General features: G+C 43.4%; 1 protein-coding gene across 13 annotated transcripts in view; it reads right to left on the bottom strand.

Annotated features, from left to right (window-relative positions):
* LOC144035039 (ELKS/Rab6-interacting/CAST family member 1-like) overlaps nt 1-23,766 on the bottom strand; it is an 88,197-nt gene that overhangs the window by 21,186 nt on the left and 43,245 nt on the right. For 4 of the 13 annotated variants that reach the window (XR_013288351.1, XM_077544353.1, XM_077544358.1 and 1 more), the window contains 5 exons: nt 23,095-23,106; nt 16,953-17,088; nt 14,363-14,494; nt 9,180-9,224; nt 7,732-7,892 (listed from right to left, as the gene is read on the bottom strand). Coding sequence is in view for 9 of the 13 variants with exons in the window: in XM_077544353.1 (XP_077400479.1) it covers nt 7,732-7,892; nt 9,180-9,224; nt 14,363-14,494; nt 16,953-17,088; nt 23,095-23,106 (486 nt within the window). In the remaining 4 variants the exon portion in view is untranslated. Of the gene's footprint in view, nt 1-7,731; nt 7,893-9,179; nt 9,225-14,362; nt 14,495-16,952; nt 17,131-23,094; nt 23,107-23,766 lie in introns of all 13 variants that reach the window. The other 9 variants (XR_013288352.1, XR_013288353.1, XM_077544356.1 and 6 more) reach the window with 4 other exon arrangements.

Here is a 23,766-nt window from a genome sequence, read left to right as displayed (position 1 = left end):
AAACAGAGGTGAAACTAACCATTTTCTATTGTTGATTACTGAAGAACGGAATAAGGTAGAAACAAACTTTTTTTTCTGATGAAAGATGAGAGTCCAATCTTTCATTTGGTAGTATGTGTGTTTCCATAGTCCAAACACATAATTTTCTATGGACCTTGAAAGATCAGTCAAAATGCTTAAAGTCGGCTGGCACTGGGGACGTCCCGTTTCTGAAAACGTCTGGCAGTCAAAGAGTTAACATCCATTTCAATACGATGCGTTCGTTCTGATCAGAGCCGCATCCCGTCATTTCAACTGTTTTTAACTTGCCCTTTGAAAAGATTAAAATTCGGGCTGTCAGGCGATTCATTTAAAAAAAAAAAAAATCCTAATTAATCACATGGCTTCAATAGTTAACTCATGATTAATCTCTGTTCTAAATGTACAATAAAATGTAATGTACAATAAAAAATTGTTTTCATTTTCATAATCTTGTTAACGTAAAAGAGGAAAAAAATGTTGAACTAATAAAATATGGCTGCATCTTTTAATCATTAATACAGTCATTTCATGATAATTTATCAAATTGAGTTTAAATTAAAAAGAGTACTGTAAAAAAACGAGTGTGATAAGGTCATTTTTCTGCCACGAGATGGCATAACTGCATTTCGAAGACATTGGTGACAGCTCAGTGCACTTTTCTTTTCACATTAAGAGCTGCCTAATCTTTAACATGAAGTAACTTGCACATTTTTTTTAAATTTTTTTTTAGTGCTGTCAAAGTTAAAGCGTTGATAAATGAATCCCCAAAAAATTACTGCATTAATCATGAATCAACGCAGTTTAATGGCACTTTAAATTTGGACCATCGATGATCCTTTAGCGTGACAGCGGATGAAATTATTGTATCAATGACTAACATCAGAAAAAGCTGGCATTTGAACCGGGGGGGGGGGTGTGTAGACTTTTTATGTCCACTGCAGAGCCAGCAAACGGGACGGGCTGCACTCCGAAAGAACAAACCCACACGACACGTCACGGCCGGTCTCGTTAAGCATTTGTCCGTTTGTCCATGTGTGCCACATCAAAGCCAAGCCAGTCAATAAAGTCAGTGAGTTGGGGGGGGTCTTTGCGAGGGGGGGGGCTTCAAGAAAACATTTACTGCTTCTCTCGCTCACTCTTTTTGAACCGCTTAATGCCGTTATCGGGAAAGCTGATCAACTCCTACCGCAGCTGTGTTAAAAAAATCCTTTCCATTCCCACTGGAGGTCCGTTTTTAAAAGACGGCCGAGGGGATCGCTTTACATATAAAATAAAAATAAAATAAATATATATAAAAAAAAAAATACGTGGGACGTCTGGAATTATCGTTAAGAATGCCTCGCAGGCTCATATTTACCCGGCGAATGCGTTTTAATGTGCTTATTAAAAGCTCAAGATGTGCATGAGAATCACCCATGTATTAATATGGGAGAGGGGGGGGGGGGTCGGGGAGGGGGGGGGGGGTCGGGGAGGGGGGGGGGTTCGTATACTGGCCACCGATAGACGACCATTAGAGACAATTGGAAAGGTGAGCAAGTGGAATTAAAAGTGTGTGAGTGCAAGAAGGAAACGCTAACCTTAAAGAGCTGTTTTACATCACGGGGGGCTTAAAGAAAAGACGCCGAGGAGGCGCGCGCGCGCACGCACACACACACGTACGGTACATACGCACACGCACGCTGACAGGGAAGGGAATAAAGTGCCTGGAGGATTTGGAGGGAAAAACAAATCAAAGAGACTTGAAGGGGGAGAGAGACGGCGAGACGGGGAAGCGGCGCAGCAGGGAAGCGGCTTGGAGAGACGATGGCGGCGCGTTGCGGAGAGAGAGAGAGAGAGCGAGCGAGCGAGACGAGAGAGCGAGACGAGAGAGGAGGGCAGGTGGGACTGCCGCATGACAGAATGAGGATCTGATCTTGACACATCCCCCCCCCCCCCCCCATTTTCATCTCATTTTCCAGCCCCTCCCCTCTCCCTTTCTTCCGTCTGCCTCTCGCCGCCGCCGCGCTCGCGCTTTAGCGCGCACACGCAAGACACCGTGTGACTAATAGGAAAGGTGTAAAACGCATTAGCCAGGGTCGGCGGGAGTTTGCACATCTGACGGGACCACACGCGCACGCAAACGCACACGCCAGGAACAAAGCCTCACATTTGGGTGGGAACAAAATAAAGACAACAAATATCAACAAAGGGACAAAATAGGGAACAATCGAGTTTGGGGTGAACGATGCAAAAAAGTGTCTTGCATTGTTGTAAGTACGAAGAAGTTATTTTGTGCGAGACCACTTTCTCCCTCCAGACGCAATGTTGACGAGAAGAGTGGGAGGAGTTTGTTTGGAAAAACAAAAAGGCTCAAAACTTAAGACCCCGCCTTTAAGGCAAGACCTAAATACCCCAAGATTGCATTTTCCCTCAAAAATATCAAATTTAGGGCAATTTTTCACCCAATATCCAATTCTTAATTCTTAAACGGCCCCCAAAAATTTGCCACGAAAAATAGGATGGAAATTTTTCGGCGACAAAATGATTGCTGGTACACGCCCCTTCCTATCCGTAAATATCGATTCAATTAATCGGTTGATGAAAGTGATCAGATTCCGGCAAATATTGTAATTGGCATCAGCCTTAAAAAAATCATATTGATCAGACCCGATTGAATTATTGTCTTGTGACGGACTGGCAATCAGAGCCGCCCATTTAAAGCAACACACACTCAAAGTCAAAGATATTATAGCTGAGCTTCACATGCACGTTTGTTTTGGTCAATTTTGATGTGATAACTCGATGTGTCATGTTTTACTACTTTCCTTAAATCCAATGAATAACGCATCCAAATTAGGCTCCTTAAGTCTCGGCGGAGGTTCCGCCGCTCGATTTTCCCCCGTCCCTTACACACAAATCATGAAAAAAAAGAAGACAAGAAAGACAAGCGAAGCGTAGAAGCGCGAGAAAGGGGGAAGGCGCCGCCCGCTTTGAGCTTGTAAGGCCGAGTGTCAAACCGCGCGGCCTCTTTTTTTCGTCGCGCTAAGCTCCCGACAAGCCCGCGCGCGCTACGCACAACAAACGCACACGCGCAGCCGCCGTTTGGCGCACTAATCTCATCGCTTGTCGCCAAGAATCAAAGCGCTTGTGGCGCCGCCGTCATATGTACATGCGTGTGTGTGCGTGCGTGAGCGTGTCTTCCGAGCAGTCACGCTGTCTTGTCTGTTTATGCGCCGCCCGTATTGACATGGGCGACACGCTTAGCCACATTGTTAGCATCGCAATGTTAGCATTGTGCGCGTTACGCGGCATAAATCCGCCTGCCGGCACACAAAAATAGCATCACGTGATAAAAGAATGGCACAACACGAGAGGTCGCCGGTTGTATATCGTGAATGGCAAAAACACGCGGTCGCGCGCTGACAATAGCGACGGCGCGCCCTCGGAAATACCGGCAGGCGCTAACGACATACGCAGGCAAGGGACGCATGGGACGGCGGGAGCGAGGCCTGGGAAGCACGTGGGGGCGGACCGACTGACGGCGGGACGAGGGGCGGGACGGAGGACGGCGCGCGGGGAGAGGAAGTGGCGAAGGGAGCGTCGGAGGACCGATAAATGACGTTTACGGCTTCGGCCTTGAGGCAGCGACGTTCGCCAGGGAGAGCGAGCGGGAAAACTTCAACACTTGTGATTTAAGTTGACAGAAGAATTTGTCAAATATTCATATTTGGTGGAATTAAAGCCAAATTTATCGGTCGATCATAGTCTCACATAATAATTATTATTATTATTAATTTTATTACTAATGGTGGTGGCAATTTAAGAATGGTAAACATCTACAAAGTCGAGTAGCAGAACTGTGGATTAATACTTAAATATTGAATACCTCCAATACTAAATACTCCAAAATCAAATCTCACAAACAATATTCGTATATAATACTTCAGTCATTCAAAATGATCAATAACAGTGATTACACAAGTTTTAAATTGTTAACTCATTTGCTCCCAAAAACGTATACAATTATTTTAACTCTTTGACTGCCAAAAACGTTAAATAACGTTTAGTAAAATCCTATGGAGGAGTGCCAAAGACGTTAAAAGACGTTTGTTTCAAAACAGAGGCGAAACTAACCATTTTCTATTGTTGATTACTGAAAAACGGGAATAAGGTAGAAACAAACTTTTTTTTCTGATGAAAGATGAGAGTCCAATCTTTCATTTGGTAGTATGTGTGTTTCCATAGTCCAAACACATAATTTTCTGTGGACCTTGAAAGATCAGTCAAAATGCTTAAATCGGCTGGCACCCACGGCATCCCTTTTCTGAAAACGTCTGGCAGTCAAAGAGTTAAATATTGCCGTGGTCCCAAAAACGTATTTATGCGTTTTTGGTTTATGTGTTGTTGTTGTTTTTTTTTTTTTTTAAAGCTAAAGCATACAGAAGGCTTTGAAGCAGCTTATGACCTGAAGAGGTAGTTATTGCAAAATCGCCCAGAGGGTGGCAGCAGAGTACAAGAGATCAACCAGGGCCATGTCGCAACAAGCCCTTTTTGCCTTTTTTAGAAAATGTAAGCGACTCGTGAGTTACCACTACTTCTAATAATGCTGTACTACTTTTTTTTATTTTTTATTTTTTACCAGACGCTGTAGTATTGTAGTGGTAGTATCGGCATTGCCAACATTAGGTTCAATTCAATTCATTTTTAACTTAATAAAAAAATAACTAATCCGTGTACTACCCTAAAATAGTTTTTCCTTGTTTTCGTTATGACATAGCTAAGCTATCGGGCTAACATAATTCTGCCACCGCATGTAAATTACAAGCACTTTATTGCCCAAAAATCATGAGCATGATGGCGGAGATTTGTTTTAATCCAACATTGTTGTTGTGTCATTAGAAAAAAAAAAAAGTCTTTAAACAACGGAATGATGACATTTGATTTGTTGTTCCATTTGTTGAACGCTCTTCGTGGCGATCAACAATCTTTTTTTTTGGAACGTTGCAATCTCCACAACAGCCTTGCAAACAAACACAAATTGAGGTCTGGCTGCTTTTACGCCTCGGCAAACCATTTCTGATATTAGCGCTCGTAAAAACGCCGGGCGCGCCTTCCTTTAATGAGGAAAACAACGAGCTATAAATTAGAATGCCGTAAAACCTCATCGCACGCGCGAAACATCACGAAGTGCTTATGTGTTGAATAGATAGAAATAAAAATATATATATATGAGGTGTGATGGATGAAGAGAAAGAACGGCGGAGACGGCCGTGGGGGGGGTAAGATCATTTGGAGCGCACGCTTTTGTTGGCCCGACTAAGTTATGCTTGGACGGCTGTCTTTCTGCTCTTTACTTTTGCTCCTTTTCACACTGCCAAGAAACACTTGAAAGCTCATTTTCGTCCATTTGACTTTCCCCGCGCTCCCCCCCCCCACCCCCGATAGCAACGCTACAACTCGGATCCCTTCGCGCGCTGATCACTTCTTGGACGAGTACAGTTTGGGAGAAAAGTGAGACGCAATGTCACGGACGCATTGCGTGCGTGCGTGCGTGCGTGTGCGCGCGCGCGCTCTAATATATTTTAAGGCTGTCCGAGAAGCCGCTGAAAGCGCCGGGGTTTCATATTTCATGTCTTACAGAAACATTAAACTTTACGCCGGTGATAAATCGGGCAACAAAACAGACATCAAACCTCAAAGAGTTACGGCCACCTGTGCGCGCACACACATTTTCACGCGCGTTAACACGCACACAGACCAACGTTGGCATCGTCCAAGTCAACGGAAGACCGCTGAAGAAGAGGTGAAGAGTGAGTCACTTTTAACTCTTTGACTGCCAAAAACGTTAAATAACGTTTAGTAAAATCCTATGGAAGAGTGCCAAAGACGTTAAAAGACGTTTGTTTCCAAACAGAGGTGAAACTAACCATTTTCTATTGTTGATTACTGAAAAACGGAATAAGGTAGAAACAAACTTTTTTTTCTGATGGAAGATGAGAGTCCAATCTTTCATTTGGTAGTATGTGTGTTTCCATAGTCCAAACACATAATTTTCTATGGACCTTGAAAGATCAGTCAAAATGCTTAAAATCGGCTGGCACCCACGGCATCCCTTTTCTGAAAACGTCTGGCAGTCAAAGAGTTAAGAAGAAAAAAAAAAACTGCAGTGAAGCATCACATACAGATCGATAATATAACAGTACTCAAGCGAACATATTCTTTATCCTCTGTAAAGAAAGACCAATATTACCATGTTCCCATAGTTATCCATGATTGTGTTATACTGCCCCCAAGTGGCCACGGCACACGCACCAGAAGGAGCAGCACAATGTCCATTGAACTGAATTCTTTACATTTTACTTTACGTAATTACTGTATGTTTATATTAGGGTTAGGTGTCGATTCCATTTCCATTCATAAGAGTTCAGATTGAATTTTTCCGATTCAATACGATTGACTTGAACTCAACCAGATATCAATTCTAAAACACACCAATTCCAAATGAAATTTTGCGGAAAATAATGGATTCATGTTTTAATGAATCCATATCACGCTCAAAAAGGAAAATCTATTTGATTCTGATTCTTCGATTTTTTAAAGCCAGCCCTAGTTGATAGTATTTTGGAGCGCTCCGAACCCCAATTAAAAACACATTAACAATTTTTAATGTCATTTCCATTCTTTTATTTATTCGCACCTGTACTGTAAAAGCTTTCGATTGTTTCGTTATTATCGTTTCCGTCACGTTACTACCACTTACTTTAACAAACATGTAATTCTATTCTCTGTTAATATTGAATGTGTTTTATTAGCATTTTAGCAGGTTCGCCGTAGCCTCGAAATGCGCATTAGAGACGCCATTAAAGGGCAGGTTTGTTTTTAAATGTCTGGTGGGAATAAAGAGGCGGAGCCCACGCGTGATGATGACACTTGTTTGTTTTGTTCACCTTTAACTCTTTGACTGCCAAAAACGTTAAATAACGTTTAGTAAAATCCTATGGAGGAGTGCCAAAGACGTTAAAAGACGTTTGTTTCAAAACAGAGGTGAAACTAACCATTTTCTATTGTTGATTACTGAAAAACGGAATAAGGTAGAAACAAACTTTTTTTTCCTGATGAAAGATGAGAGTCCAATCTTTCATTTGGTAGTATGTGTGTTTCCATAGTCCAAACACAACATTTTCTGTGGACCTTGAAAGATCAGTCAAAATGCTTAAATCGGCTGGCACTGGCGACGTCCCGTTTCTGAAAACGTCTGGCAGTCAAAGAGTTAAAAGTGTTTGCTAATGTTTCTAAGTTCGGTGCCGTGCATGCACACTTCAAGCCAACACCTGCGGCTCAGCTCCTATTTTTCCCATAATGGCCACGGTAAGAATCAATCCCACAGCGTGTTTAAACAGGCGGCGCGTGTGGTCGAGGGAAAGTCTCTGTGGCTTCCGCTTCAAGCGCAAAGAATTGTTGCAGTCCACGTAAACCCTCGGCGGCGGAAGTACATCAAAGCGCCGGACTCCGCTTCCATGAATGTTGCGTTCCAAGGCAGCCCGGGTGCACGTCTGGCGTGTGCGCATGCGATGCATCGCACGAAGAGCTCCAAACGCGGTTATTGCACGAATGGCCGACTTCAAGGTCAAGATGGGGAAGCGACGAGGCGCCGCGCGAGGATCGCCAAGAACGATGGAGGCGCAAATTGCCAGAAGCTGCGCTTGCGTTTGAGAAAATTCAAATTCTTACTTCATCTCCAGGACCTCCTCCAGGTGCTTGCGCCGCTCGGCCCGCAGGGCGGTCAGGTGACCTTCCTTCTCGGCAAGCGACAGCTGAGTGGACGACAGCTTGGCTTTCATCACCTCCAGCTCCTGCTTCACCTTTTCCATGGCAACCAGCAGGTCCTCCACCTGACACACACGCACACACACACACGCACACACGGTTTTCCCACAGGAACGCTCGCTACATTATTTTGGGATGTCGTTTATGGAATCTCTGCAGCTGCGGAACACGATGGGACCGATTCAGGAACGATTTTGACATGCAAAGGATTGAAAGGACCCAAGTCAGTGGTTCTTAAGCTTGTTGGAGGTTCTGAACGCCTCTAATGTTTCCTATGCATTCACCGAACGCTTCTATATTGAGAAATAAAATGTTTTTTTTTTTACATTTCAATACTTTGGTTGAACAACATTACGCGGAGAATCGACTTCTCATCCAATCTCGCTCTCTTCACCTTGAATTCCGAAAGCGGCGTGTTCTTGCATCTCCACGCAACTTAACTCATTCACTGGCAGCCATTTTGACTGAAGCAACCCCCCTTCGCTCCCAGCTGTTTGACTGGATTTGGATTGATTTTGCAAAGCCTACAGAATATTGTGTTCTATTGCTATAAAAACATGGAACCTACCAAAAGAAAGATTAGCATCTTTTCTTTCATCAGGAAAAAAAAAAAAAAGGATATTTCTATCTGTTTCAGTTTCCTGGTTGATCTCTTATACTCTGCTGCCACTTGCAGGCCGTTTTTGTAATTGCTACCATCGCTTCAAGCATTCTCTTCAGTTCCGAGGCTGCATCAAAGCCTTCTGTACGCTGTAGCAAAAAATAAATCTTAGGGAGCATAGTAATATTTAAAATAAAACTTATTTATAGGTTTTTGGGAGCAAAAGAGTTAAGGGAGTGTTTCTTTAGTTTTGCTCAACTTGGCAACGCAAACGCCGACTCCCATCACTCAACTCAACTCTATATTTAGAGAGCATTTAAACAATGGCAGCAGACACAATGAAAACAGCACAGGCCTCAGAAGTGAACCCTGTGGAACGCCATATGTTATATATGTGAATTTATATTGCACTTTTTTTTTTTTTGCATGACAGTTATTATGAAGGGATTACAAAAATAAGGAAAGTCGACTACTGAGTGCACCAAATTCCCTGCAGCCAACGATGGCCAAGTATCATCACGAATCATTTGAGTCGGATGTGTCTTGACCTCCGCCAAACCCCCCGAGACTGACTCACCGAACCCCCGGGGTTCGATCGAACCCGGGTTAAGAACCACTGGCCCAAGGAAATATTATGGTTTGCCATTCTCCTATTTCCTGTTCCACAGTGGAAAACTGGAAACCAAAGAGAATGTCATGCCTGTTTTTCTTCAAAAACTGGAAAGAACAAGCGACGTCACGTTGTTATTACCTTTGACCACCTAAAGCCAGTCGAGCCGAGCTCGACATGAGCCAGCTGCGTGCACAGAGAGAAAAGACGGCGGCAAACGTGGACGGACGGACGGACGGAAGAAGTGGAGGAAAAGGAAGGAAGACATGAGAGCAAGGAAGTTCAAACAATAACAAGAAAGGAAGGAGGAGAGAGAAAATAGAAATGCTTAAGTGAAGTCATTGAATACGGCAAAAAAGTAGTGAGAATGCAAGATGAGCTTGAATGACCTCCGCCAAGGCCTCGCCATGAACTTCATGAGGACATTATTTCAGAATTGACATTGGAAATCAAGTCAAATCTCTTGCAATTTTGAAATCTGTCGCCCTTGACGGATGCCATCAAGGACACGAGCGATGTGGACAAAAGGAGAGCAACAGCAGATGTGAATTGTGCTAACGAGCAGTCGGAAACACGAGCTCCATTTTGAATTCCGAGCGTAAGGGGGGGTTCTGGGGGGGGGGGGGGGGAGCTCCGCGGATGGAAGGATGAATCCTAGCCGGGAAAAAAAGGAGGACGCTGTCGAAAAATGTGACAGATGGGGCGTGTCACGCGCTCGCCGCAAAGCCACACGCACACACACCTTTCTCCGCTTGACCATTAATGACTAACGTCTTGCTCAAAATGTCTCGTATGTTTTGCTGCGGTCAACCGCTTGAGCGGTCAGCTCCCTGACACACGCGCGCGCGCGCACACACACACACGCCACTTGACAATATATGGCTGGAACCGGAAGCCTGTTTCGGTCTAATACGTCCTCGAGTTACGGCAGAGTTCCGTTCCTACGCTGGCGGTGTAACACGAATCTTGACATTAAAGTTAATATTTACTTGAAAATACGTTGTACAGTAATAAAATGAAGAAAAAAAAACATATTTGCGCGACCCGGAAAAGTTGGAAGCAATATTTCGCGTTTCTGCACGGACATTCTTTGCTGACGCACGGCAAAGTGGCGCTGTAAACACGGAAATGTGACGTGTCCCGATGGACGTCCGTTGCTAAGGTAACGACATAACTTTAAAGGACTTTAAAATGGCGTGATTAATGTGGGAAATGAATGAAAAAGAAGCCGCTATGGACGAGGCAGGGACGCCGTAAAATTGAAACGACGTGCGACGTCATTTCAGCACTCCCTGCATTTATGGATCATAAATCGGATTAATTTATCGATGGTGCTTGTTAAAAATACATTTAGGAAGAGAACCTTTTTTCTTCTTCTTTTTATAAATCATTATGCCAAAGCTTAATTGCGGTGACACGGTCATAAAAAGAAAAAAGAAAAAGAGAGGAACATAAAAACATGTATTTTCCTCACGTCTATGCAAAGAATTGGAAGCGGAGTCCATCTGGCCGCCTTTGAATGCGATGCTTTTTTTTTTTTTTAAAGAGTCCTTCACACTTTTCCCGCCGTGTTTATTATATGTGTTGGAAGGAAATCATGTGTGCCGTGTAGGTTGAACGCCGTTTTGGAACATTGCAGGTCTGTCCAGAATGGCCCAATTGCTGTTGATGTTGGGCGACGTCAGCGTTTGGCCGCCGTTGACATTTGCACTTGACATTTCTGCTTCTTCGTGGAGGCCTTCAAAGTCCAGGATGCTCGTCGGCACCGCGTCCTGCCTCAACGGCGTCTGCTACACTAATTAAAGAGTTTTTGTTTTTGTTTTTTTGAAAGTGTCATGGGCAATACATCATAAATGGAAACAAACTCAAGACTCTCGAAGATGAACACGTTTTTTCCCCCCATCCACTTTTTGGTTCAAATTCTGTTTAACCGGATTCAGAGCGGATGCACCAAACAAAAGGTCACGTAAGTAAGGACTGTGCTTACTGCGGGAACATGTTAGGGATGGACCTATCATCAAGCAGGATGATTATCGGTGCCGATATTTGGCCTTTTGACAAATGTGAAGGTCGTTACAGCTGGCATCTCGAATGCTTGCGAACGGAGCGTATTCAGGCTTTTCGTCAGGATTTGTAAGATGTTCACAGGCAGGTTTTACTTGTCGCAAAGACATTTCGAACATATTCGGACCACTTTTCACTCCCTGCGAAGATCTTTTGAAACCTTTCATGAAACCTGACGAAAAACTCAAATGAGCTTCATTCGCAACAGGGAACTTTTCATATATGGATTTATTTCAATTTCCAATTAATAAAAGATGACGCAGACACTGGGAACTACCTACGCTTTTTATTAAAAACTAAAAAAAAATTGAGAAATTATGTCAAAAAATGTCAAACTTGAGGGAACTATTTACTTGCTTAATTTTTGAATTTAGCTCAACACATGCTGATGACCCTGAAAGCTCCCTGCAATTTTTTGGTTATAATTATAATAAAACAAAGCTGTCGATTCTTTAGAGGTTTAAAATTCGAATATATATTTTTTATTTTGACGCCTAATATTTTCTCTTTTACTGCAAATGAATATCGGCTTAAAATATATCGGCCTCCTTGACTAGTCATAATCAGTAGCGGCCTTGAAAAAAAAATAAAAAATCAGTCCCAATCCAATCACGTGATCAGAAATCTCTGTATTGGGTGGCGCCTTTGTCCCGCAAATAAAAAAAATGAGGTCCCTTGTCAAGGTTTCTTATTTTGCACCTGATGTTTAAAAAAAAAACAAAAAAAAAAAACTTTTCTCCTTAGATCAGGCGATGTCGCTAATATTTGTCAACTGTGGGCATGTGAAGCCCTTTGAGACATTTTTGTGATGAAGGGCTATAAAAATAACTGGACTTCCTGAAACCTTGAGTGCCGAGGTACCGGATCGACTCGGTATCAGCCGATATTGCACTATGAAGATGTTATTGGGACATCCTAATTAATACGGTTTTATTAACACTAGGGATGCGCGAGTACCGATACCAGGTATCGTATTGCGCTGATGCCCGACAGAGGACGATATCAGTATCAGTTTTACAATCAGGAACTAGAAATTAGAGATGACAAAAATAGAAAATTGCCGTCATGCAATTTTAAGGAAAATACTATATTTGGATACATCGATAACGAGTACTCGTACCGATACCGTTGTGAAAAAAATGGAACATTCCTTATTTTGTGAATAAATAAACATGCTTTTCCTTCATAGATGTGCCCTCTCGTTAGCATCCGCAGTGCTAACAATCAATGTCGGCATGTGAGCAACTCTGCGGCTAAAGTCGTAGCAGCGGAAAATCTGGTCACGAGTCACGACCAGCTAAAAAAATGACTGACAGGCAGTTTGAAGTCAAGCGAGTCGACGGCATTCGCGGCTTGACGTTTCCCAACATTCGCATTCTGGCTCTTGAGCAAGAGGCCTTAAATGTCCACTTGATGAGGCTTACGTGTGTCAAAAAGCAACAAGCACGGGCGCTATCATTAGCGGCTTTAAGCGCGAGTTTGGACGCGGGGCCGCCGCGGAATACGATTGTCCAAATAATCCTCATTTAGCGTGACCGAGCGTGTCAGCGAAACGCAGCCGACGCAAAAGCAAGCTTGTGTGTTTGCGGCGATGTCGGTCTTACGGGACGGCCAACATTTACAGGCAGCAATAACAATGGAGTGCGCCGGCTTTTGCCAACAGCTACACACGGCGCCGTGTTTTCTCAGGGCAGCGTTCGTCCTCACGGCCCACGCTGGGTTTTCCGATTTCTTCCCAGCACTTGTCGAAAGCCGACCAGCCTTTTGAGGAACGTTCGACGTCTCCAAGGTCTTGTTATGTCACCCGCGCGGTGATGAGCAAAGTCCCACGACTCCGCGCTTACGCCGCAACACATCCTCGAGCAACATGAGGAGCTTTTGCGCCTCCCCGACGGAGAAAAACACGGATAACGCGGAGGAGCCCGACCGGGTTGGCACAAAGCGGTTTGTGTGTCGCCGGGCGGACAAAACGCAAGTTGTTCTTGAAATAGGGATGTTTACCAAACGAGGAGCAACCGGGCAAACACGCGGCCGCACCTGAATGAGCTCAGTTGGCGCGCGGGGCGCGTGTGCGGCTGCCATTAGCCGCCTTTGGCTCGAACCCGTTTCAAGATGTCAGCCAAAAAAAACACTCGTCTGTGTTTGACGCGTCGGAAAAACACAAAAGCTACGGATTTTTATTTATTTTAGGGGTGTCAAAATGAGTGCGTTCATTTTTAGTTCATTTAAAATTATTTTAACGCCACAACTTTTTTTTACGCGCCATTAATGGCCGCCCCTTACTTGGAAAGCCTGTACTGGGGTTAGCACGTGTTGTATTTTGCAATTTTAAAATTTTTATTGACAAGTTACTTCATGTTAATATGAAAAGAAAAATGCACTGAGCCGTCACCAATGTCTTACACATGCAATTATGCCATCTAGTGGCAAAAAAAAAGACCAACACAAATCAATATCATGCAAATTTTTTACAGTACACGACAGCTTTTTAATTTTAACTCAATTTTATGAAATTACTGTATCAATGGCTAAAATATGCAGCCATATTTCTATTAGTTTATTCCTTTTTTCCCCACTTTTATGTTAACAAGAGTTTGAAAACTTTTTCTCGTACGTTCAGAACAGATATAAAATTTGCGATGAATCGTGAGTTAACTATTGAAGTCATACGATTAAATTCAAAAATAAACATTTTAAGCGCCTGACTGTTAATTTTTGACAAGAAATTTTAATTTAGTTTTACATTATTGTCTTTTGACTTAAATGAATATACATTTTTAGTCATAATTTAGTCATCTGATTGTATTTGAGTTTGAATCTAATTTTAGTTGATGAAACTAAAGAGCAATTTCAGTCGACTAATCGTCAGCCTCGTTTAGCTCAGTTTCAAAGAAACATGTTGAACTGATAATGATGCATTATAACTTCGTTTTCACAATTTTTTTTTTGCATAATTGCTTGATATTATTCTTACAGCTGAATCATTTATGTAAACATTAAATACAAGAGTTTCTGAGTATCAATTTCATTCTTTCTGATCAGATTGTGCGAATTTTCGTCACTTTTTCATTTTCGTTTTAGTCATCGACGAAATTGTCGCTCCATTTTAGTTCTCGTCTCAATGAATGGCTTCTATTTTCGTTTGAAAAAAAAAATCTTGGCGCTGAAAATTTCCCGCCGACGAGACGCTCACCGGCCGACCCGCCTCAGTGATTTGATGTTCCCCGTTCGCGAAGGTGTGACGCGGAGACGGCGAGCACCTGCTTGTCGGCGTGCGTGCGTGCGTGCTCCTCCTGGGCGAGCACCAGCTCCCGCTCGGTGGTGATCTGGACGCTTTCCCTCAGCGCCTCCTCCAGCTCCTCGATGCGCTCCTCCTTGTAGCGCATGGAGTCCTGACGCGCACACACACACGTGCACAACATGAAAAATGGCGCACGCCGTGCCAGTGGAGTGATCGGACTTTACTTTGGCAGATGCATTTGTAAGTTGACATTTTTTTAACTGCGCCATTGGAGTCATAAAAGCAAAATATGTTAACTCTTTGACTGCCAAAAACGTTAAATAACGTTTAGTAAAATCCTATGGAGGAGTGCCAAAGACGTTAAAAGACGTTTGTTTCAAAACAGAGGTGAAACTAACCATTTTCTGTTGTTGATTACTGAAGAACGGAATAAGGTAGAAAAACTTTTTTTTTTCTGATGAAAGATGAGAGTCCAATCTTTCATTTGGTAGTATGTGTGTTTCCATAGTCCAAACACAACATTTTCTGTGGACCTTGAAAGATCAGTCAAAATGCTTAAAATCGGCTGGCACTGGGGACGTCCCGTTTCTAAAAACGTCTGGCAGTCAAAGAGTTAAATGAGTGCCCAAAGCGCCTCCCAAACCTTCAGGGCACTTTTTCACATCCAGAAAAGTCAACAATGATGACTTTAAAATCACCTTGCTAGAGCCGAAAGTGCCCCGCAAAACACGATGGCTTCTCACGTGCACTGACGGGCAAAACCTTTCATGACGATACATCAGCTTCCGCTTAATCGGATTCAACTGATCAATTCCTCCCCCTGAGGAGACGCTGGAATTCACAATTGCCCCTCAAGGTTTTTTTTTTTTAAGTTAAAAATTGATGATACAACGTTTAAGTCGGACATCTTCAGAGTCCAGATGCAACCTGACTCGGGGTCTTAAGTATGCAGACCGACACGGGGGTCGAATTCAATGAAACCCCGCTTATTGTGCTGAATCCAATTTTCGGTCCGAATTCTACTCGGGTTCCGCTCGCCGCCCGACTCCTGGTCAAAGAAAGCTCCGGAATGAAACGCGCGCGTCGGTGACGGTTATTTGCCGAGTCACAACAAGTCAAAGCTGTCGTCGGCGTCTTATCGGGGCGGTTGCTAACGATTCTTGGAAGGAAAAAAAAAGTGAAGAGTTGAAGGGAAGCGAATCCAAATCTGGACTTGAACGCGGAGATGCTGCGGCTGCGCAGGAAGCTCCGTTGAAAACCCGCATTATTGGCCGCATCGTCGCGCGTTTCAAGATGTCAGCCAAAAAAACACTTGTCTGTGTTTGACGCGTCGGGACAACACAAAAGCTACGGATTTTTATTTATTTATTTATTTCAGGGGTGTCAAAATTAGTGCGCTAGTAAAGTTGATTAAAAAATATTTTAACGCCACAAATTATTCTTTTTTTTTTACACTTGATTAATGGATTACTTGGAAAGCCTGTACTGGGGTTAGCACGTGTTGTATTTTGCAATTTTAAACATTTTATTGACATGTTACTTCATGTTAAAGATGAGATAGCTCTTAATAGGAAAAGAAAAATGCACTGAGCCGTCACCAATGTCTTACAAATGCAATGATGCCATCTAGTGGCAAAAAAAAAAAAAAAGACCAACACAAATCAATATCACGCTAATTTTTTACAGTACACGACATCTTTTTAATTTTAAATTTTATAATAATAATAATAAAACTCAATTTTATGAATTATTATGAAATTACTGTATCAATGACTTAAAGATGCAACCTCCATTTAAAACCTGCATTATTGGCTGCATAGTCGCGCGCGGCTCGGCTGCGTTTCAAGATGTCAGCCCAAAAAAACACTTGTCTGTGTTTGATGCGTCGGAACAACACAAAAGCTACGGATTTTTATTTATTCATTTATTTCAGGGGTGTCAAAATTAGTGCGCTAGTTTTGAGTTGATTAAAAAATATTTTAACGCCACAAATTATTCTTTTTTTTTTTTTTACACTTGATTAATGGCCGCCCCTTACTTGGAAAGCCTTTACTGGGGTTAGCACGTGTTGTATTTTGCAATTTTAAATTTTTTATTGACAAGTTACTTCATGTTAATATGAAAAGAAAAATGCACTGAGCCGTCACCAATGTCTTACAAATGCAATGATGCCATCTAGAGGCAAAAAAAAAAAAAAAAACACAAATCAATATCACGCTAATTTTTTACAGTACACGACATCTTTTTAATTTTAACTCAATTTTATGAATCATTATGAAATTACTGTATCAATGACTTAAAGATGCAGCCTCCATTTAAAACCCGCATTATTGGCCGCGAAAACGCAGCCGAGTTTCGTGTCACCCGGTTCCGTGTCAATCATCGTCTCCGGATACCCGCTCGTGCGCACTCCCCGAGCTGCATGCGTGCGTGTGCGTGTGCGCGAGTGCGTTGCCGGCTTGACATTGCCCAGGGCGGCTCGCTGTCACATTTTGACACGTCGCCATTGTTGTGATAGCGCCAATATATTCGAGGTAGAGTGGCGGGGAACCAAACTTTTTCTCCCCCCTTCAACTTTGTCTCTCCCCTCCCCCCGCCCCCTTTCGAACCTTGATCTGCTGGGAGCTCTCGTTCATGTTGTCCTCCTTTTTCTTGGCCTCCTCCATCAGCTGAGCGTTCTTGCTCTTCTCCAGTTGCTCCTTGTGCTTCAGGTTGGCCACCTTCTTGGACTGGTCCTTCATCTGCCTGCGTGCACAAAACGCACACTCAGTTAGGGACGACGACACTCTAAAAAGAAAAAAAAAAAGAAGCCAGAATGACATTTGCATTCATTTTGCCTCATACGCTCCAGTTTTTCTGTTAAAGCCACACATCTTAAAAGGCAATAGCGCATCCTGCTAACTTTTCAGCTCGGTTCCAAGATGAATTTTACCCGAAGTGTCAAAGGATTCACACTTGATCTATTTGACCACTTTTAAGATTAGATTTCAGTTCACTTTGCCGCAAGTTGATTTGTAGTTTTTTTTGTGACTCACTTCCTCGCAGCCAGTAGCTTTGGAACAGCTAAATGTTTATCAGAAGCTTTTAAGGACCGGCTAAAGGTAAGTTTATATTTTTACTGGTTGTCGCTTAAGGCATATTTAAGTGGGCAAGCATTCTTGAGTTAAATGAATACTGGCATTTTTCAGCTTTGTTTTGACCAAATAAAAAATCTGGTATTATGTTATTATTGAATTATACTTTTATTTTTTAAATGTCAAATTACAAAAAAAACAAAGCGGGAGCATAAAGAGAAAAACGAATGACGAATTTGGATTCTACATCCAAAACAACCTTTTTGGAATCAAGTATTCTGTCAATGATCTTTTATTATAATAGCTATGACTTTGAGTGTTCATGATTTTAAAGGGTGGGGGGCCTGGCCTGGTGAGTGACGTGGGTGTCAGATTGTAGAGTTGGCTGGATGCTGACTGGTTTGTGTGTGCTTATTATCTGCAAGGTTCTTTTTAACCCGTTTGTTTGTAAAGCAATTAAGAGGCCCTTCCAATAATCTCAAACCTTGGACATTCTACGGCTAGGTTCACATTGCAGGCAAATGCGACACAAACCAGATTTCTTTTTTCTTTCCTATAAACGGGAAATTTGCACGTATCCGATCGCGACCGATCCGGTCATCAAAAGCCAAAAATACGCGCTCAAGAGAAAACGGTAAAACGTCAAGTTCGTGAAAACGGCAAAGTGGTTTTCGAGTAGTTGACTTTAAAGTCCATGAAATCCGACGGAAAAGGTCGGCTTCGTTTCCTGAAAACATTTCTACCTCCTCACGCATCAACTCCCGTCGATAAGAGATCATAAAAAATATCAGCCCGAACGCTTTGAAAGTGTTGACATGTAATTTTAACCTGCACAAATTCAACTGATAAAAAAAACGTTTTTTTTTTTTTGCAACTAAAATCCCTCCATTTGGAATTTCACGCAATGAGCAGGAATTGATGGCAAAATAACTAATAATAATAATAAATAAAAACTTTAGGGAGAAGTTGAGAAGGTAAAAAAAAAAAATGGAGAGATTCATCATGGAAGCCTGATAGATGGAGAAAGGGTTTGACCCCCCCCCCCCCCCCCCCGCCCCCCCTAAGCTGCTTGCAAGCCATTGCGACTCTGTCACAAGCCTATCGGCTATCACACCGGCTTGTCTCCATCGAGACCTTTAATACCTTTTCTCACACACACACACGCACACACACACACACGCACACACACACACGCTTGCAGACAGCTTGGCTCTAATGCCAGGAAGGTTTAACAGCTTACACCGAATCGCGGCTCGGGATGAAGGATAAGAAACACAAAAAGTCGGAGGTGGCCGTCGACTCGAGGTTTTGTGTGTTGCGGCGCCGTTTGGGAATTGTTTCCAGAATGACGCGTACAGTGCAAATGTTATCGTAACTTCCTAGCGGATGGTAAAAAAAAAAAAAAGAAAAAAAAAAAGATTTCTCACTTGCCAGGAAGACGTTTGGTGACGGGAAGCCAACTCACCATTTGGCCATTTCACCTTCTTTTTTTCTGACTCAGAATCATGAATATCACCTTTCTGATTCCTCCCGCCTGTTGCTGAACGCTTCAACTTCCAAAAGTTCCAAAATGCTGACTCTGACCTGCAGCACTTTCCCGCGCATGTACGCATGCTTTCATTATATGTTGGAATATCTTTTCAAGGCCCGTGTGTGTGTGTGTGTGTGTGTAACGGGTCATAAACAGGCAGGAATGTTCCTATTGGAGGATGTCCAGGAAGCGCCTAGCATGCCCCCCCCCCCGACCCCCCCTCACCCCCCTTCATGCAACATTTACCGCACGTATGCGAGGTTGTTGTGCATGTGGAGTTGATTTTTCAGTCGGGCGATGTTCGCTTTGGTTTCATCTTGATTTTTAGATTTTTTTTTAATCCGGCTAATCACTTGTTTTGCCGGCGGCTTGCAGATCGCACGCCCGGCGCATTATTAGGCGGCAACTCGGCTCGGCTCTCTCGCCGGCGACCGAAGCTCTTTGGCTCCATCAGCATCCACTTAGCGAAAGCGTCCGCGACGCGGAACCGCAGCGGCCGTCAAACAATCGGCGCATTTTTGACAATTTGACTCCCGCGGGCCAATAAAATACGACCCAAGCAACAAATTTGTGTCATGTTGCTCTCTCGTTATAAGCATTTAGAATGCAAGGAATTCATGACTCTTGGATTCCCGCTGAAGTGAAATGGAATCGATGTGGACTCCGAACACGAGCTGCTTTGTAGGCATCAAGACCACACGCAAATATTTCAAGAGCGCCGTTAACGTGCGTTCATTTATGTGCGCTCGCGCACACACGGTGGCCCGCGCAGGTGTTGACGTGAATCCGCGCAGAGGCTCGTTGGCGGCCCTTTGAAGTTGACGAGGCGTCGCGGAAACCTCAAGATCGCCAGATATGCGACTCGCGACGCCAACACGCACGCACGCGCGTCTCCAAAAACTTCCCTAAACTCAGCAACACAAGAACTTTTCTACTTGCCTCATTAGCATGCGGCTGATATTCAGGGGCCCGCGTGAAGGTAATATTAATATTGCATTTGGAGTCCTGCATAAATATTTGATCAGAAATCCTCGGCGGACTCATGTATGTTTACTGCACGCACTTCACACAAAATTAACATCAAGGATTTCCTTTTAACCGCTTAGAATTTCACGCTTTGACGGAAAACACGCAAAGTGTTGCGTTGGTCGTGTTGCACTGAAAGGAAGTCGCGGAGACATAATAGCTTCTATTATTTCTAGAAATGGCGGGATCGCAAATAAAACGGTTCAAATGTCATTCAAATGTATTTTTTGTTTTGTTTCATTGTTGTCTCATTTGTTTTATGCAATATATATATATATATATATATATAAAAATCCATGGAACGTTTGCCCCATAACATGCACGCAATCCTTTTAGCGCACCGATTTGAATATGCTAGAAGAAGTCATCAGCAGCGTAGAAACATGATATTGTGATATTGGACATGATTATGCCAATGATCAAAATAAGACAATCATTTAAAAATAATACAATTTTTTAAAAAATTTTATTTACCTGTTGGTCGGCAGTAACAGCTAGCTAAAGTGCTAGCTAAAGTGCTAGCTAAAGTGCTCGCTAAAGCGCTAGCTAGCTTCTACTCCTGAGAGAAAGCTAACATCCGTTGATCTGTAAGCGGAACCCATCAAGCCTTTGATGGTTTATGACCTCTTGTTAACGATGATGTTGCCGAAGATCAAAACAGTGAAGGTTTATTTGTCATGAATTTTCAAGCTCAAATGTCCTCCACTTTTTCTAAACGGCAGCTTTAGCTTTTGCAAAGTTGCATTCTAATCAATAGCAACGGCAAATTGAATTGGATTAATAGTAAGAGTGGGCGAGCACTGATACCAGGTATCAGTAGCAGGCACTTATTCAAGGTATCGATACTCACGACGGTGACCGATACCAGTGTTGGCCGAATAGAAAATTGCCGTTGATTTCATGCAATGTTAAGGGAAAATACTTTAAAATGATCAGTCATTTCTTTTTGGGTGACATTTTCTGTATCAAAAGCAGCAGTAGTAAAGGACTTGGTATCGGTGTCGATACAAGAGTTGAGTACTCGTCTTGGTATTATTGCCAAGCCCTAAATAAGAGCATCCCTGAAGGTTTTTTGGGGACAAATCGTACACGGCGCTGCTCGACGAGCTCATTCCAATGTTAAAAAACAAACCGGCAGCTCCTCAAAGCCTCATTTTGTGCGCCTTGCGACTCCCGAGCGTGAAATTAGTGCTGCGCTTTTGGAAGCTTTAAACAGATGAGATCAAGCGCGTTGAGTAGCTTTGAACGCGCAGTTTGCGGGTTTTGTTACTGTTGGACAAAACCAGACGAGCTTCATGCTAAGCTACCAAAACAGACGTCCTGCTTTCATATTTCATTTCCAACATTAAAGAATGTGCTTGTTTCTTAAAGGCCTAAAGTTCATCTTGAATTTGCCAACTTCCACTCGCATTCTCCGTTGCGCTGCAAAAAGGTTTGAACTTCTTTGCTCTTGTTTTGGTGATTCAACTCCGACGCTAATGGGGGGAAAAAGTTGCTTTGCCTGGTAAGCAACAGAAAAGTTCTTCTTTTTTTGTGTCTTTTTCTGCGCGCGACACAAACTCCTGTTTTGATGTGAGGAAGTCCTCATCCTGCGTCTGACATCAATGTTTCTGCGGCTCCCAAACACAATTGTTTAGCTTCTTTGTTCCTGTGCTTGCTTTGAGGTCCCCGGCGCGACTCTTACCCGGCGCCGAGTGCGCGATTTGCGGGCTGACGAGAGCGCACGCTCGTTCTCGCTCGTATTAATTGTGCGACTGACAGAAGAGCGGAAGCCATCTTACTTTTGTGCTCATTTTTTTTTTTTTTTTTAAATCTTTAAGTTGCCATTTCGCTCCTTCAAACGAGCCATGACGAGATTGACTGCCTCATTTTATTTTCTACTCAAAGTAGGCCTCATTTCAAGTCAACCTTAAACATTTCCTCATTCTGATAAATATTGCATTAGTGGAATATGAGTTATGAAGCAAAATGCAGCCGTTTTTAAACCCATCTTTGGGGGGGCGGCCATTTTGCCACTTGCTGTCAACTGAAGATGACATCACAGTTGCTCAGGCAACCGCCAATCACAGCTCACCTGTTTTCTGAAGCCGGGCTGTGATTGGTTGTTAGCTGAGACCTGAGCAACTGTGATGTCATCTTCACTCGACAGCAAGTGGCAAAATGGCCGCCCGGTGAGATGGATTAAAAAATGGCTGGGTTTTGCTCAGGTTTTAGGTAACAACCAATCACAGCTCACCTGTTTTCTGAAGCCGAGCTGTGATTGGTTGTTAGCTGAGACCTGAGCAACTGTGATGTCATCTTCACTCGACGACAGCAAGTGACAAAATGGCCGCCCGGTGAGATGGATAAAAAAATGGCTGGGTTTTGCTCAGGTTTTCGGTAACAACCAATCACAGCTCACCTGTTTTGTGAAACGGCGCTGTGATTGGTCCTGAGCAAGTGGCAAAATGGCCGCCTTCTGCTATTGATCAAAACGGCTGTATTTTGCCGCTTAACTCGTATTCCATTACACAATATGAACTAGAATATTGTATTTAGATTGGTGGGGAACTTTTTGGGGGATGTGGTCTATTGGACTCCTGCTTAGGCCTCCACAAAACCGCTTCAGAGCCAGGGTTGGTTCCATTGGACATGACATTCTAAACGTGTCTGAGCGACTAAAAATTTCTGGCTCATGATTGGATCTCAACTAACCAATCGCAATTGCAACTTGATCTGCATGATGTTCAGCCATATTATTTGGGCGTCCACTAGAACAACTTTTTTCATGTTATGTGGGGAAAAGAGTCAAAATCAGCAAAAAAATGAAATGAGTCAAAATGGACTTAACAGCATCCTTTGGTGTCGATAATGAGTTGCTAGCACACATCAACATTTCATGCTCATGAGCTATTCAAGTTTGAGCAGGATCAGGATCAGGATGGTACAGCGGGTACGAAGAGTTTCCTCCTCGAGGGAGGCAGCGAGCGACAGACAAAGTGAGAAGCCGTCAAAGTCAAAAGCCTCGCCGAGCCGGCGAGACATGACGGGAATGATTAAAAAGTGCCGTTTATGACAAGAGCCAGGACAAAAGGTACAATGACAAGAGCGGCAAAAAAAGAAGGCATGCCGGGTACGAACCTGGAGGCGAGACTTGGCGGGGCCGCGTTGCGTCGAGCGGATGAAAGGAAGCCAAAGAAGGGGGGGGAAAGGCGAGACAGGAAGTGAGCACCAGGTTAGCCGGCTTGATCACATCAAAGTGGAAAGACAGACTGAGGGAAGCCAGGGTGAGACAGACGGACATCGTCGCACGGACGGTGCGCAGGCGGGTGGGAAGGCGTGAGCGAGCGGTGGGACGGCGGAGCAGGCGGACGGACGGACGGACGGACAAACGCTGGAGTGCGGTTTTGGAGGTCTGCTCACCTCACTTGACCTTCAAACATTTGTGGGACGAACGTCACGGAAGGTCACTCCAAACCCCCAAAAGTGCACCGTAACTCTTTGACTGCCAGACGTTTTCAGAAAAGGGATGCCGTGGGTGCCAGATAATTTTAAGCATTTTGACTGATCTTTCAAGGTCCATAGAAAAGTATGTGTTTGGACTATGGAAACACACATACTACCAAAAAAAGATTGGACTCTCATCTTTCATCAGAAAAAAAAAGTTTGTTTCTACCTTATTCCGTTTTTCAATAGAAAATGGTTAGTTTCACCTCTGTTTTGAAAAAAACGTCTTTTAACGTCTTTGGCACTCCTCCATAGGGTTTTACTAAACGTTATTTAACGTTTTTGGCAGGCAAAGAGTTAAGCTGG

Source organism: Vanacampus margaritifer, chromosome 15 (assembly GCF_051991255.1).
Source record: "Vanacampus margaritifer isolate UIUO_Vmar chromosome 15, RoL_Vmar_1.0, whole genome shotgun sequence".
NCBI classification, from domain to species: Eukaryota; Metazoa; Chordata; class Actinopteri; order Syngnathiformes; family Syngnathidae; genus Vanacampus; species Vanacampus margaritifer.
The sequence above is the reverse complement of the archived record's forward strand: the minus strand, read 5'-3'. Positions and strand labels throughout refer to the sequence as shown.